Below are 16,783 nucleotides of genomic sequence, written 5' to 3'. Positions count from 1 at the left end.
AGGTCTTCGGACCAGTCCTGAAGGAATGCGTCCACAGCTTCCGCTTCCGGGTCCGGGCGTCAACTGAAGAATCTCGGTAGTTGTTTGTTCAAACGGGAAGCAAAGAGGTCGATGTAAACAGCACCCCAGACTGAGGAGATGGCAGAGAACACCTGCGAGTTTAATCTCCAATCGCTGGCATCCCTGAGATAGCGTGAGCTCCAGTCCGCCTGAACGTTGTGTAATCCTGGAATATATTCCGCCACCACTGTAAGTTCCCGGCTCAGACAGAAAGACCAGAATTTCCTGGCCAAATGAGAAAGCATGGGAGAGTGTGTACCACCCATGGCATTGACATAACGGACAGCGAAGACGTTGTCCATGCGTAGTCGAATGCAAGTTCTGATCATGTCTTTCACAAAACTGCGAATGGCGAATGAGCCCGCCAGGAGCTCCAAAGCATTGATGTGCAGAGGAGATTCCTCCATCGACCAAGGACCTCCGGTAGAAATGCCTTCGCAGTGGGCCCCCCAGCCGAGGAGGCTGGCATCGGAATCCACTGTAAAATCTGGACGAGGACTGCAAATCGCCTTCCCATTCCAGGCTTGGAGATTGCAGATCCACCAACGGATTTCGTCCCGAGTTTCGTCGTCTAGACAAATAAGATCCACGTAGGTGGCTCCCCTGTGTAAATGGGCCGTCTTCAGGCGTTGAAGGGCCCAGTAATGTAAAGGGGCTGGAAAAACGGCCTGGATGGAGGAGGATAGGAGGCCGATGATCCGAGCCAGATGTCAAAGGGAAATTTGTGGTATTTCCAGTGTTCTGCGTAATTCCTTGCGAATCTCCTTGATCTTTGTTGTCGGAAGACTGAGGGTTTCTGCTACCGAATTCACAGAAAACCCTAGGAATTCCATTGTCCGTGCTGGGGTCAAAACGGACTTGTCGTAATTGATGAGGAATCCTAACCCGGTTAACAGGTTCGAAGTGAGTTCCAGATGTGATAGAAGGGTATGTCTGTCCTGGGCCAACAAAAGGATGTCGTCCAGGTAGATAATTAGTCGAATTCCTCGACTGCGAAGCCATGCTACTACCGGCCGCATGAGTTTGGTGAAACACCATGAAGCCGAAGAGAGGCCGAAGGGGAGGCAAGTGAAGCGCCAAGTTTCTCCCTTCCACAGAAACCGAAGTAGGTCTCTGGAGGATTCTTCTACTGGGACAGTGAGGTATGCGTCCTTTAGGTCGAGTTTTACCATCCAATCCCCTTTTAGTAGAAGATCCCTGAGAAGATGGATGCCCTCCATCTTGAAGTGTTGATACTGTACAAAACTGTTTAGGGGGTGCAGGTTGATGACGGGACGCATTTGGCCGCCCTTCTTGTGTACCAGAAAGATAGTGCTCAGGACACCCCCAGGGAAATTTGGTGCACGTTTGATCGCTTCCTTTCTGAGCAGGTCCATCAGCTCCCTGTCTATATGAAATAGGGTGTCTGATGGGGTGATCATAGGGTGGGGAGGGAAGGGGAGACTCGGAAGACTTACCAACTCTATTTGGAAACCAAGAATTGTGGACAGCACCCAAGTGTCCGTGGTGATGGTGGACCAAAGACGAGAAAAATGTCGGAGTCTGCCCCCTACGCAAATTGGAGAAGAAAGAAGTGGAGGTACACTTACCGAAAGGGCGACGGGAGCTGGAGCCTCCACGGAAGCCTCTACGATTGGGAGCACCTCGTGATGGGAAGAAACCCGATGGTTGTTTAATGAGGATCTTTCAGAGAAGGAGCGGTGGTTGTAGGAACCTCGACCCGAGACCCGGGTCTGGAATGAGGAGCGGCCGGACAGACGGCCCCTGGAACTGCCGGCCCTGTGTGAAAAACGAGGATGGAAAACCCTCCTCATAGAGGATTGGGCCTTGTCAAGGGCCGTAAATGCTCCAACATATTTGCTCATATCTTTTATAAATGAGTTGCTAAAAAGGAGACCTTGTGCCTCACTACCTGCTTCGGATAGGGCCAGATTAGATAATTTTGGCTCGATCTTAAATAAGATCGCCTTACGTCTCTCGATTGAAAGGGAAGTGTTAACAATCCCGGCTATACAAATGGCACGTTGTGTCCAACCACGGAGGACCTCAGGGTCCACAAATTCATTAGCCGCTCTAGCGGTCTCGGCCAATTTGAAAATCTTGGCTAGGGGCCCAAAGACGTCCAGGAGCTTGTCCTGGCACACTCGAAGAGCAGAGTCTAGGCCTCTCCTAGGATTCCAGCCAGTTTTGGAAAGAAATTGGACCATCTTAGGGTCTACTGCTGGTGTATCGCAAACTTTGTTTGCTATTAAAGGCTGCGGGCATTCGGCTTTGAGCTTTTTACGTGCCTCCTTACTGAGAGGGCAGCGGACTCTGGATTCCAGATATTGGGCTACATGATTCAGCGGTAGCCATTCAGCCGATCTCGGATGGTGTAGTGAGTCGGGGTCAAATAATGGCTCCCCAGAGGGGTCGGTCAAAGGGCCCGATGAACCTGCTGCAGCTTGAGAAGTAGACGGTCCTGCCGCTGTGGCGGAACTATTAATGGGCCGAGCAGATGGGGAGTCAGACAGGTCTGCATCTGGGAATTCCTCATCCTCGAACCTAACCTCCTCGTAGTCGGAACCAATCTTGGATCCTGAATCTGACTCTAGTTGTGCTCTGGCACATTTCCAGCTCCTCGCCTTTTCTGCCTGGCGGGAATAGGCTCTTTTGCGCGATTCTGGCGCGCTATCATGGGTGGCTTTGGACACACCAATCAATTCGGTTCTGGAGGTTGGATGGGAAGCAGTACCTGATTGGGTGTCAACCCTGGGTGGGGGAGGTTGAACTATGAGTGCATCAGCAATTGACCTGGATAGGGAATGGGACATGGATCCCATTGCCGCGTTAATAGCCTCTGACACAGAGCGTTGTAGGATATCCACATGGGAAGGTTCTAACATTAAAGGGGCTCCACTAAATGTAGGAGCTGTAGCAGGGGAGTGAAATTCTACCTCAGAATCCTCTGCCATAGACTGTTTAGATGGGGTATGAGCCATAATAGCCTATGTAGGATACAGTATAAATGAATAATTAATGGGCCTGGGATTAGTGATAAATGTCACTATTATAAACTATAAAGTATGGGGTAGCTGAAAGAAAAGGCACACAAATAAACGGGGTGAGTTACCCCACAAGACGCAGAGCAGTTCTATCTGAAGCGATGCAGGGAATAAATTCACCTCAGAAAAAAAGAGGGGGCGTGGCTTAGTGGAAACGCGCGCTCAAAGGAAAGATAAGTGACAGTTGATAAAATGGCCGCCGAGAAGTGAACCAAATGGAAGACGGAAACCCTGTCAGGTACGGCGAAAGTGGAAGTGCGGTTGCGGGGTAATATCTGAGAGCCGATAGAAGAGTAAGACAATAGGGAAGCAGTATGAAGAAAAACCTAATGGGCGCAATGTAGATAAAACATTTTTAAACTACCTGGGCAAAATAAACCAGAGAAAAACAATAAACTCACAGAAATTAAGTTAGTGAATAAAGAAGAGTGCGCCCTGTAATGGAAAGAAATATATATATCTACTATGCATAACATTAGAAAAAAATGACACAGTGAAGTACTTAGCTGTGGCAGCAGCAAAGAAAGAGGAGGGTTTCCTGTGACAGAAACTATATATAGGGGACCATGTGGGAGGGGTTTGTTACCATGGAGATATGCTAATCTCTTACGTTTTTTTCTTTGCTGCTGTGGTTTTGTAGTAAAGGAAGATATAGCAATACTCGCCTCCGTGGCTTGAAATAAAATTTGATTTATACTCTTAACGGTTGATGACTTAAAAATTATACTTACTGTCATTTGGATCAACCCCCTATATCCTTATTATATTGAGAATAATGGGGTAGATTTATCAAACCGGTTGTAAAGGAAAACATGCTTATTTGCCCATAGCAACCAGTCAGATTCCACCTTTAATTTTTGACAGCTCCTTTGAAAATTAAAGGTAGAATCTGATTGGTTGCTATGGGCAACTAAGCCTGTTTTCCTTTGCACCAGTTTGATAAATCTCCCCCACTGGGTGTCTGTAATGGGTGTCTAGGCTGGTTTCTAAGCAAAAACAAAACATTGTTCTGAATACAGTAAGGCCTTGTATTGTTATTATATCAATTTATATTATTTATTATAGTGTAGCCTTTTATTATGGGCTAAATTAGAGGGGAAAAAAACTGAAAAAAAAGTTTATGGAATCCTCTCCCAGAATTCAAACCTGGGATCTCTATATGTAAAACCAAGCACTTAACACAAAGCTATAGCATTACTGCATAGTTGCATGTTTTTTCTGTGCTTATAAGCTAACACACACATTGCTGGTGTCTTTATAATCATATATTGGGCCTGTGAATAAAGCAGTGATATGTAGATTAGCTTTCTGAGCAGATCTCAGTGTGGTGAAGCTATAGTACATAGTGTATATGATATGTAGATGCAAGGGCACAGCTCTGCCCTCAGCATGTCTAGCCCCTGTCAAGCAAAAGAAGGGGGGAGTGTTCAGAGCACAGGGGGTGTTACAGAGCAGTGCTCAAAGGCTTCAGCCCCGCCTCCTGGTGCTCAAACTTCTCATTTGCATATGAATAGAACGCAGATATCTCTGCCGCTATTTATCGTATAGACAAAAGGAAAGTATTGTTTTAATCAGCATGATTTTATAGGGTTGATCCTGGTGACAGAGCCTCTTTAAGGTTGTGCTTACATCAAAGTTACAAGCATTTGTAGCTATTTATATTATATTATTATTATATTTATATTACTTCAGGTGTGATCACCACTAGTTTTTAGAATTGTTTTGTCACAAATCTTTTAAAGTTTTTTTCCGGTGTGATATTTTCCCTTAAAGTAGACATGAAAAATGCTGTAAAAATAATTTATAGAAAAAAAGCTCCTTTTATGTGATTTAATAAAAAGTCAGCTTTTAGATCACGCTAAAAATACCAATTATTGTAATGTTTTAAAGGGAATCTGTTGCCACAATTCTGGACTATTATCTTCTGTAACACATGAATAGTACTACACATTAGGCCGAGTTCAAACGAACGTGTGTGACCTGTGCTCGTGCTGCGGCCCGCAAATAGCGGGCCGCAATGCACGATCGCCGGCTGTAGGTCAGCCGCATCGGATCGCGGACCCATTCACTTTAATGGGTCCGCGATCCGCCCGTTCCGCTAAAAGATAGGACATGTTCTATCTTTTTGCGGAACGGAAGTAAGGGACGTAACCCCACGGAAGCACTCCGTAGTGCTTCCAAAGAGTCCGTCCCGTGCGGCCGTTCCGCGATTCCGGATTTGCAGACCCATTGAAGTGAATGGGTCCGCATCCGTGATGCGGAATGCACACGGAACTGTGGCCGTGTATTGCGGGCCGCGATTTGCGGGCCGCAATACGGCCACAGATCACACACGTTCGTGTGAACTAAGCCTAAGGAGTCCAGAAAGACTGTTTTTATGTTCCTGCTGCCTGCCGCTCCCCCACTGTCAGCGTTTAAAGCTGTGCTGATACATTGTCAAGACTAATGGTGAAGACTCTTGTGCGCATGCACAGCAGTCCAGACAATGTATTCCAGCACAGCTTTAGACGCTGACAGTGGGGGAGGAATACACACAAAGAGGAGAAGATTCAAACTCCATGCATGCGTCACCCTTGGTTAGATTTGAACTCAGAACCCCAATATTGCAAAAAATACTAACTTTGAGGGGCAGAAGAAATAAAAAAAAAATATGATTTCGACTCCTCATCTGCCATACTATTGATTTATTACTGCAGATAATAGTCCAAGATGGTGGTGACAGAGTCCCGTTAGACAATGTTTAGTCTCAGTTTAGCACAGCTGCTTCATACATAGTCTACAGCATGGATGCCCAACTTGTGGCATAATGATAAAGTAGGATAAAGTAGGAACATCAGAAGTCTGACTTTTTGTTGAGATTACCTCCTCTGCACGCCTCAAGCTAACAATGCTGTTTGTATGTTTGCTTTGCTCTCTGCAGTTTCAGGCAGCACTACTAGTGTGCCTCCTATTTCACCACCAAACACCCCCACTACAGGTACGTAAGTCCTGCAAGGCACACAAGGCTATGGGCCACATTTACTCAAGACTGGAGTCTCATATGTCAGTAAAATGTCTGTTGGAATACGTTGCACCACATTGTTTGAGGCATATACGCCTTTTAGTGCTCTTGTGCTGTCTGTGTGCAAGAAACCTAAAGCTACGCCAACTATGGGCTGGAGTCTGACGGACAGCTATAGTACACATGACCCTGTCTTCCCAAAGACATTCAGGTTGCATCAAAGGCCAGTTCTCATCCTTGACAATTATGAGAAATCCGCAGTATGTTTGGCCCAAAATGTGGATCTGCCTGTTACATCTTCAGAGAACATCTGTGTGGCTCTCTATAGAAGTAATGGAAACAGCCTAACCAGGTGGACGTTGGATATGTCCATGGAAATCTATGGATATACCATAAATGTTAATGATGGGAATAACCCTTTAAAGGGAATGTATCATCAGAAAATGTATAAATCAAGTTTATATGCTAAATATATTTTAAATAATTTTGGGGATGTTATTTTTAATTTTCAGTGTCACTATGTTTTAAAAAAATCCTAAATTCCTGCAGTTTTTGCACTGGCCACTAAGCCTAATAATAGGCGCCACTTTTTTGCCTGTACAGATCACTTTTCAGCAGTCACCTTATTATCATCACAGGCAGGATTACAATGAAAGGTACAAACACATGATCCACCATTCACACTAGAAGATATCACAGCTTATCTACTTGCTCCTGACCTCTGCACAGGTCACAAAGCATGCCTAGAAAACTCTACCGTAGAAGTGCCCTCCTGCGCTTTATGTCTATGGCCTATGGTGGCTGCTGTAAAGCTTATCTCTTAATTCTGTTAACAGCAGCTCAGGCAAAATGGCAGCCCCCATAATCATGTACAGGATATAGCATCAAAAATTTGCAATCAGAAAAAAAAAAAAATTAGGAATAAGTTTACCATATGTGGCATTACTTTACAGACTTGCAGATTGGCTTCCTGTGAAGCTGCCCCTAGTGTTTGTGTCATAGGATGTCACATTGTACAGTTAATAAGCACATAGGCAGAAACCAAAGTTATTAAAATGACATAATTCCTGTGGGTTTCTTTTAATTTTACAGTGGTGTCTGGGATAGTCACTGGTGGAACAGGGGTGAATACTAGAGGTATGAAGAGAATACCATTTTATTTCGGTTTCTAGGCATTTGCTTAGGCTTGTTAGTATTGGTATTTGCTTAGAGTGGTTTTAGATTATTTTAATATACAGTATTTTTATATACCGTTGTGTTTTACAGAGACTAAAACCCTGACCACTGGGTCTAATACATTCTTAGAAACCACAAATATAACTAATGGTAAGTACCTGTGAGCCATCAGTGCAGAAATTCATAGAGGTAAGTAGAAAACACGGTTAATGCGTTTAATGAAATGCAAATAGGTAGTATGCAGAATTCAAGGTCAAGGTGTAATTAGCCTGGCCTCTATGGCTTCCTGAGACCATGTCATACATACAAGTTAGAATGTCATCAAAGGTCTGTTATCACCACAAAGGTTTCCTGTGACAGAAATCACTGGGCAGTGCCAGTAACATGTGGGCATTAACATGTGGGCTTTCCCAGGGTCGCTTGTAGGTTCCTAGCCCAGGGTAACAGGCGTGCATCTTCTATGAGTCCGTTTTTTTTAGCATATGGCAAGTTTTGCATACAACATGTAATATATATGGCCAGCTTTAAGACATTTCTTTAATACATGTGAGCAAGAAAAGTGTGTGTAGGTATAAGGCTGGGTTCAGACCTGAGCGTTTTACAGCGCGTTCCAACGCGCTGTAAAACGCTTAACAGGCAAGAACCAATGATTCCCTATGGGAATGGTTCTCACCTGGGCGTTTTACAGCGTGTACGATCGCGCTGTAAACCGCCCGATGCCCCAAGAAGTACATGAGCTTCTTTGGGGCGTCTTGTCGCGCGTTCCCGTACATAGACTTAGCGGGAACGCGCGACAATAGGCGTTCGCTTGTTCCGGAGCCGTGTATGTCAGACGCCCGTAGAATCGCGCATACAGAGCGCGACATCCCGAACGCTCAGGTCTGAACCCAGCGTTACACATACAGGCTAATTTAGATTGTTAAAGGGGTTGTCCAGCCTTGGAGCAGACAATCCCTGGGGTCGTCCCCCGGACATACAAGCCCCACTCACCTGTTCATGGTCCCACTGCTGCTCCTTTTCTGGCTGCTTCTTATCCCTGCAGGGCCAGGAAGCGACATGGTCTCCTGACTGCTGCGGCCAATCACTGACTTCAGCGGTTACAGGGCTTGAATGCGATGCCACAGCAGTGATGTCCCATTCAAGCCACTGTGACCACTGACGTCTGGAAACGGGACCAAGCTACTTCCTCGTCCTGTGGGGACCAAAAGTGGCCAAGAATGGAGCAGCGGCAGGGCCACAGACAGGTGAGTGTTTTTTTATTTTATGATTAGGGGGACAGGGAAGGACCCCAGGGGTTCCAAGGCCAGACAACCCTTTTAATTGTCTTACTATGGGCATAGTTTGTGTGGGTAAACCTATTATAGGGAGTATCTTTGCTGTCACATTGTATGCAGTATAAAATAATAGATTGTCAAAAGCCTTTTGTAGTTCTGATTCTATGCTAAGGGACTGGTCCTAATAAGCCCCTGTGCTGGCGGTGGATCGCCATACCACACCTCCTTTTTTAGTGAGCGGGGAAGAAGTTGTAGATTCTGCCACAACATGGCGTGTGACAGAACCTGCGCTATATCTGTGCGGCGTATATCTGTCTGTAAATTACCCCTATAGTATTTTGATAATGGCATAGATTTATAAGGCTTACAGCAACGCCTAATGCCGTACCCAACCCACAAGTAACGTGCACTTGATTTTCCTTGTTTTTCTGTTACAGTCACCGAATTTACCATTGGCACATCCAAAAGCAGCACACTTTGGACATCATCATTAAACACAATTGTCACCAATGGTTAGTATGTCTCTCCCAAAGGTACAATACAGCAATATAGCTTTTTATTTTCTTTAATTCACATTCTGTAACTCTACGACAGCTTGTTTTGTTCTTTGTAAGTGGGGTAGAGCTGGAAAACAAAATTTCAATTCTGCAATCGTTTTATGGGTTTCATTTTATGGTGTTCACTGTGCAGTAAAAACGACATGTTAACTTTCTTTTGCTGGTTAGTACGATTACAGTGATACTAAATGTAGTTTTATAGCTAGATTACATTTCGAGAAAATGGAGTTGGTGCAATAATCTCCCTACAGCACTCATATACAGTACATGCTATATAGTTTTCTGTTCTAAATGCTGGTAGAGAAATGAAACAAGAGTAAGGGCGAGTTCACATCACCGTTTATTTTTCATATTTTTTTTTTTGGGGGGGGGGGAGATTTTTGTTCAGATGGAAATGGCTTAAACGGATGCCAAATGTGCATAGAGCAGATCGCTGCATGTAAATTCAGTAGTCTCCTCCGCTAGCGATCAGCAGATTGTTGGGAAGGAACCCTTCCTTCCCAACAATCTGCTTGTACATCATCACGTGTAAAGGGACATTAACAGGTGTGCAATCCCTCAACTGTACAGGGCCGGAAAAACATGGCAGATCCATTGACCTCACAGAATAAGTCCTCATGAATGGCTGAGGCTGACTGCAGTACAATGTATTATGGGCAAGCCCATCAGGACGGGGTCATGTGGTTCTTCTCTTCTCTTACTCCCTGTATTCTGATATGTGAAACGGTGGATGCCATTTGGATAATTTTGTGTGGGACAAATCCCCAAAACCTGGGAATCATTGGCAATTTAAGTTTTTGGAAAAAATTTTCCCATAGGAATGTATTAGTGCCGAATCCGGCATTTAAGATACCGGAATGCCGGATCCGTCCTTCCGGCCTGCGCAGACCGGTAAAAATGTAAAAAAAAAAAAAATGACAAGCGGAGAGACGGATCCGTCCTTGCAATGCATTTGTGAGAAGGATCCACATCCGGGTCTGTCTCACAAATGCTTTCAGTCAGCGGCGGATCCGGCGGGCAGTTCCAACGACGGAACTGCCCACCGGATCACACTGCCGCAAGTGTGAAAGTAGCCTTAAATTATGTTGTCAAATTATCTTTATTCTTTTAACGTCTTTGGGAAGTTTTTTGATTTATTAATGATTATAACAAGGTAAAACTGCATTTTGTGGTCAATGTATGTCAATAGAGAGTACACTGTGAATAGATTGTTATTTTAGTCATTTTCCAATGTTTTCTTTCGTTTCAAACCTATTTTTTCACAGGGAGCAGCAGTTGGAGTAGTGGCGTAACGTCTCAGCATACATACCTTACATCTGAGTTCAGCCAAATAACGACTGGTAAGCACTTTCTACTCTGGGCAACAGGCATGAAAGGGGTGTCCCAGGAGTACGTAAACCTGCACTGAGACACTATGAGGGGCTGGCTACATTTATGGAATCACAAAGGACTAGTTTTCTCATAGATACTGTATTAGAACTATGCCAGAACTGCAGTATTAAATGGTAAACTGATGACAGTGATAGTCTTCCTTTAGAGGTACTAATATTCTTATACTATGAGGAATCATCTAGCACATGTCAGAATATCTTGATGACATAAGCTATGAGCTGCAAGAACATTAACCTGATAAAAAGTGAAATGCGTAACAGTGATAGAAGGTGCAGGCAAACTACTCACCGCCAAGAACAGCAGTGTGCATAGCATTCCCTTCCAAACACTACTTCCTTTTCCGGAGGACAAGCCAAGGCCACTGTTGTCTCCGGCCTCAGAATTTGCTTCTTGATTTAGAATGGCATCACCTACAGACAAACAGCTACAGGGCAGAAGCAGGAAATGCGAGTATTTAGACACTGGGAATCTAGAAAAAGATTTCAAAGGAGAAAAAAAGAAGAAAAGAAAATGGGAATGTGTCATTTGAAAATTACTTATTGTTTAAATTAAGTTTTTATGTTAAACATATGTTTATAGGGAACCTGTCACCTCAAAAATGCATCTACACCCGCCAGCAGTACCTTATAGTAGCCCGCAGCCTGTTAACTTAATAATCATATGCTTTAGGCCTCTTTCACACTACAGTATGTCCATTTCAGTGTTTTGCGGTCCGTTTTTCACGGATCCGTTGTTCCGTTTTTTTGCTTCCGATGTGGTTCCGTTTCCGTTCCGTTGTTCCGTTCCGTTTTTCCGTATGGCATATACAGTATACAGTAATTACATAGAAAAAATTGGGCTTGGCATAACATTTTCAATAGATGGTTCCGCAAAAAACGGAACAGATACGGAAGACATACGGATGCATTTCCGTATGGGTTCCGTTTTTTTGCGGACCCATTGACTTGAATGGAGCCACGGACCGTGATTTGCGGCCAAATATAGGACATGTTCTATCTTTGAACGGAAAAACGGAAATACAGAAACGGAATGCATACGGAACACATTCCGTTTTTTTTGCGGAACCTTTTAAATGAATGGTTCCGTATACGGAACGCAAAAAACGGACCGCAAAACGGGGAAAAAAAACGGTAGTGTGAAAGAGGCCTTATCCTGTTGTCCGATGCTGCATATGTTCAAAAAACGCAGTTTTATTCTCTATCAGCGCTATAGTGCTGGCCAGCTTGAAGTCAAGGGGGCAGCAGCCTCCTTGCTTCAAGTCAAGATAACCACGCCCACTAACCGTTCCCTCTTGCCGGAGAGTGACAGCCTGCGATGCAGCCACAAGTCTCGCGCATGTGCGGTGCACCTTGTAATAATGAGCTATTCCATCTCCTGCTACCGCTGTTAGCCAGGTTTTAGCGGCTCAATGCGCATTCTCGAGACTTGGGGAATCGCGGCCGCACTTCAGGCTGTCACTCTCTGGCAAGAGGGGACGGTTAAGGGGCATGGTTACCTTGACTTGAAGCAAGCAAGAATGCTCGGGCCATTTCTCTAGAGCAGGGGTGCACAACCTGCGGCCCGGGGGCCACATGCGGCCCTTGATACCATTCTGTGCGGCCCCCAACCATCTGCTTACATGTAATTTTCATGTATTTCTCCCATTAGATGGGAGTCCTGGAAGTGTAACTAGACATTAATGGTATATAATGTGTGTTCAATATGCCATAAGTACAAAATTTCAGTTGTTAATACACCTTAAAATTTTAATTTTCGGCCCTCGTCATTGGTTCAGTCAGGCAATGTGGCCCCCAACCAGGAAACGTTGTGCACCCCTGCTCTAGAGCATACTTACCTGCTTCCCAGCACCTACGTCCCTCTGGATGGCTGCACACCCACAGCTGTATCTCCCCGTTGTGCGGATCAAAGCATCCGTCAATGGGGGGGGGGGGAGCAGCCAATAGCAGGCTTCAGCGGTGACCTGGCTCCCTAGCGTCACCCACCATGTTAGGGAGGCTGGTCACCATCACGACCTGCTTATGGCTGCTCCCGCCGTCCCCAGATGTTTTGATCGGTGTGACAGGGAGATACAATGACGGGCGGCGGCCGTGCAGCGATCTGAAGGGACGCGGGTGTCGGGGAGCAAGTAAGTATGCTCTAGAGAAGGGGCCCGGGAATTCTAGTGGTCATTATAGGGATTGGATAACCCCTTTAACATCATCACAAGCAAGATGGCTGCCCCATAATCACATTCCCTTTAAGCATAGTAACAAAATGTTAACAGACATTTATTGGATTTCTTTAAAAATTTCACATAACATTATGATAAATACATGCACAAAATTATTATGCCATGCGTAAAGGAGATGTTTAGTCCCTACGTGGACTAAAAGTTTGTGTAAAATATATTTTTTTTAAGTGAAAAAACAAAAATGAAAAAATTCTAATTACCTCCTTTCCCAATTCTATACAATAAAAAAATAAACATAATATGTATCACTGTTAAAATAAATTAAAAAAAGTTATGCACGGTGAACGCCAAAATGGAAAAAAAATAAATGCAAATTCATGTTTTTCAATTTTTTGGTCATCCAAAAAAACCAAACCCTTATACAGTTCTGTAGGCAGAAATATAAAAAGGATATCAGTGTCAGGGTGATGCAAAAAATGTGTTTATTTCTTCAGAGGTTTAATTTTAATTAGTAAAAACATGCAAATTTGGTATGGTCATAATTGTACTGTCCCACAGAATTAGGATGTGATGTCATTTTAACCATACAGTGAGTGCTGAAATATCAAAACTCAAAAAACCTTGACAGAATTGGGGGGGGGGGGGGGGGGCCCCCCCAATGGGTTCAATTTTACCACACAAATATTTTTTTCCTGTATTCCAATACAAGATATGTTAAATTAAATGATTAAATGGTGCCATTCAAAATATAACCCTCAATAGTCTTCTGGGAGGTAGAAAGGAAAAAAATATAACGCAAGAAGGAGTAAATGTCATATTACATACAATTGTATGATTTGTCTTCCTTTAGTTTTAAACAATAATTTTTTTTTACCATGACATCCAATACAGTGTCAAAGAATCTGACAACAGGTAGCCATATTGTATTATCGTATACCAATAAATTACCGCTCCACAAAATACCTAGTTTGCTTAAAAACACTAGAGTGAACCTAGGTAAGTATTCTGACAGGAATTCTACATAAATAAATAGCCATGTTTCACGTTATTACTTTGAATCAGACTGTTCTAATATTGTATTAATTTGTTTTTATTTTTACTGTTACAGAAAGTATGAATTGTTCCTTCAATGACACTGAAGCATTTCAGAACTGTAAGTGCTTATTTCACAGATATTAAACATGTAACTAGAAAACCCATGAATCCCAATTCAAAATAGGAGCTCGAGCTGATCCAGCACCAACACATCTGGTTTAGTCAACTTCTAGTGACTAAAATCTAACGGTTTGCACCAGAGATATACACAGAAATCATAGGACCTCATAGCAAAACTAAGAATAAGGCCAAACAGTCTAAAGGGGTTGTCAGATGCTGGAAACGTTCATTATCATTTTTCAAATATAAATATTTATAAACGTACTCTTAATTTCCTAAACTGCATGGACAGTCTGACATCAGTTCATGTCCACATGGTCCTGGAAGTGGAGCTTCCTCTGGAAACTGTGTGTATAACAGCAGTGGGTTTGGAACCACTATGTCAACCAACAGATCTGACTTTGGGCTAAACCTAAGGGCATTATTCTGGCCGTCCCCTGGTATTCTCCTTTTAACACCTATACAGGAATCTGGACTTCACTGCAGGGGAACCACCATGCCAAAACCTCCTGAAGTAGTCTCTATGGGATTGACAGCTGACCCATGGGGCAAAATCATGAGGACAGGCCAAGGTTAGGGCTGGCGGAGTATGTGCTTAACGGTTAGTAGTCCGAGATCAGGGCAGGCAGCGAGGGGTCAATACAGAGGTCAGGCACATGTCAGGTCAAGCAAAGGAGGGTAAGAATCCAGTAAACGGGCGGACAGTCAGTACACAGTCAGACAGCACAACTTTGCAGAGAACTAGCAAGCTAGTTAACTTTATTGCGCAGGCAAACTCCCACAGGGGAGACTTAAGTACCCTAGGATAGCCAGTCATTGGCTGGTAAATATAAGGGTGCCGCAGCCTGTGTGGAGGAACAGAGCAGATGCAGTGGCCAGACCAATGGGGAAGAAGACAGTAGGAGGTGGGTCTGGGCAACTGGGTAAAGTAAGCATAACAGTGGTGACTGTGGACCGCCTTTGTAACACTGTGATGTTTTGACACAGGCAGAACCTCTTCCTCCCTGTGTGTTACACTGTCTGGCTTAGGTAGCTAAGCCATAGCTAATGGACAGATAAGGAGTCTTAGCTAATGAAATGAGACAGAAACCCTAGACATGTTAGAAATGTAAAGTATCAATGTATTTATTTCACATTTGGAAAACAGTAATAACTTTATCTGGTGATGTTAGACAACCCCTTAAAGGGGTTTTCATGGAATAGAATATTTTGACCTATCTACTGGGGTGCGCTGAGGACTCTTCCTAGGCCAGTGATTGGTCATGTGACCTAGGCTCAGCTCAATACAATTCAAGTGAATTGGACTGCAATATCAGGTGCAGCCACTATACAATAGATGGTGCTATGGTTGGTATGCTGTGAGGAGGCTGTAGCACTTCCCACGGCCTCTTCAAACAGGTAATCAGTGGCGGTGCTGAGTGTCGGAACCCCACTGATCAGATACTGATGAGCTGTCCTGAGGATTGGTCATCAATAGTCTACTCCTGGAAAACCTATTTACACCATCACTGAATTATGTGCTACCACCCTTACTAGGGGTAGCTCATTGAACTGATCAGGGCTGTAAAAATCTTTATTACTCCCCGGTGATGCAGCAATTTCCGGAACACTTGATACCAGATCCGGCATGAATACATTTAATTGGAAATTAATGCAGTAGTGTTCCGGGATTTTGGCCGGAAAAAATACTGCAGCATGTTGCGGTATTTTGTCCGGTCAAGGACCGTACAAGGGATTCAAGGGATTGAACAGAAGACATCCTGATGCATACTGAACGGATTGCTTTCTACTCAGAATGCATTAGGACAAAACGGATGCGTTTTTTTTCCGGTATTGAGACCCTTTACCGGATTTCAATACCGAAAAAGAATAACGCTAGTGTGAAAGTACCCTAAAAGAGGCAGCTACCCTCAGTTTTATTGTTTGTATGTGAAATGTTGTGCTGCCATACCTTTTTTTTGTTTGCTTCCTGCATGTTTAGCTTTATGGCTATGGATCTGCGATTATGAATGTGCTAGTCTAAATTTTCTTGTAGTAAAACATTATACACCACCCATAAAAAAATACAGAGGCCGTGTTGGCTAGAAATGAATGCTATTTTCCCTAATTGTGTCTAGGGCAGCACCAAGTGCATTGCATTTCAGTAGCATCAGCTTTTCTAGCAGTGAGAGGTCATACAGAAGATTTCGGGGCATTCTTGCTGCTGTATCTGTAACCATAACTAATTAGATACTACTAATTGCATACCACAGTGAATATATGTTACCGGGTACATGGCACTATAAGGTCACCATTTTTGTAAGGTAGTTACTAAATTTGTGTAGAAACTGTTCTACATGCATTCAGTGTTTCATAATATTAAAGACCCACAAAATTATAGTTTTTCTTTGTGTGATGATGCGGTACTCAACTGCACCACTACTACTCCAGCCTCCCTATATGAGCTGTATGTAGCAAGCCGTGTTGCCAGTGACTCACTTCTTCTCTGATCGGCTGACACAGTCACATGGTGTAACCATTTCAGTGCTAATCAGTGCCAGGTTGAAGCAAATATACATGGAGGTAATTGTAGTGCAGCTTCTCAGCCTTCCTCTCATCTCTCTGCATGAACTATTCTTATGAATGTGCTGTTTCACATTGAAACTGTATTTAGTGAAGCAGATTTATCAAAACTGTCTAAAAGAAAAACTTTTTGTTGCCCTTAAATTGCCCGCAAATCACGTTCCGTGGCTCCATTCAAGTCAATGGGTCTGCAAAAAAAACGGAACACATACGGAATGTACTCCATATGTCTTCCATATCCGTTCCCTTTTTGCGGAACCATCTATTGAAAATTTTATGCCCAGCCCAATTTTTTCTATGTAATTACTGTATACTGTATATGCCATACGGAAAAACGGAACGGAAACACAACAGAAACAAAAAACGGAACAACGGATTTGTGAAAAATGGAC

General features: G+C 43.6%; 1 protein-coding gene across 9 annotated transcripts in view; it reads left to right on the top strand.

Annotated features, from left to right (window-relative positions):
* ADGRG2 (adhesion G protein-coupled receptor G2) overlaps positions 1 to 16,783 on the top strand; it is a 177,213-nt gene that overhangs the window by 109,845 nt on the left and 50,585 nt on the right. For 3 of the 9 annotated variants that reach the window (XM_044283988.1, XM_044283994.1, XM_044283986.1), the window contains 6 exons: positions 6,025 to 6,081; positions 7,198 to 7,242; positions 7,372 to 7,431; positions 8,993 to 9,067; positions 10,378 to 10,452; positions 13,783 to 13,827. In XM_044283988.1, the coding sequence (XP_044139923.1) occupies positions 6,025 to 6,081; positions 7,198 to 7,242; positions 7,372 to 7,431; positions 8,993 to 9,067; positions 10,378 to 10,452; positions 13,783 to 13,827 (357 nt within the window). The remainder of the gene's footprint in view (positions 1 to 6,024; positions 6,082 to 7,197; positions 7,243 to 7,371; positions 7,432 to 8,992; positions 9,068 to 10,377; positions 10,453 to 13,782; positions 13,828 to 16,783) is intronic. The other 6 variants (XM_044283992.1, XM_044283989.1, XM_044283990.1 and 3 more) reach the window with 3 other exon arrangements.

This window comes from Bufo gargarizans, chromosome 3 (genome assembly GCF_014858855.1).
Source record: "Bufo gargarizans isolate SCDJY-AF-19 chromosome 3, ASM1485885v1, whole genome shotgun sequence".
Taxonomy (NCBI): domain Eukaryota; kingdom Metazoa; phylum Chordata; class Amphibia; order Anura; family Bufonidae; genus Bufo; species Bufo gargarizans.
The sequence above is the reverse complement of the archived record's forward strand: the minus strand, read 5'-3'. Positions and strand labels throughout refer to the sequence as shown.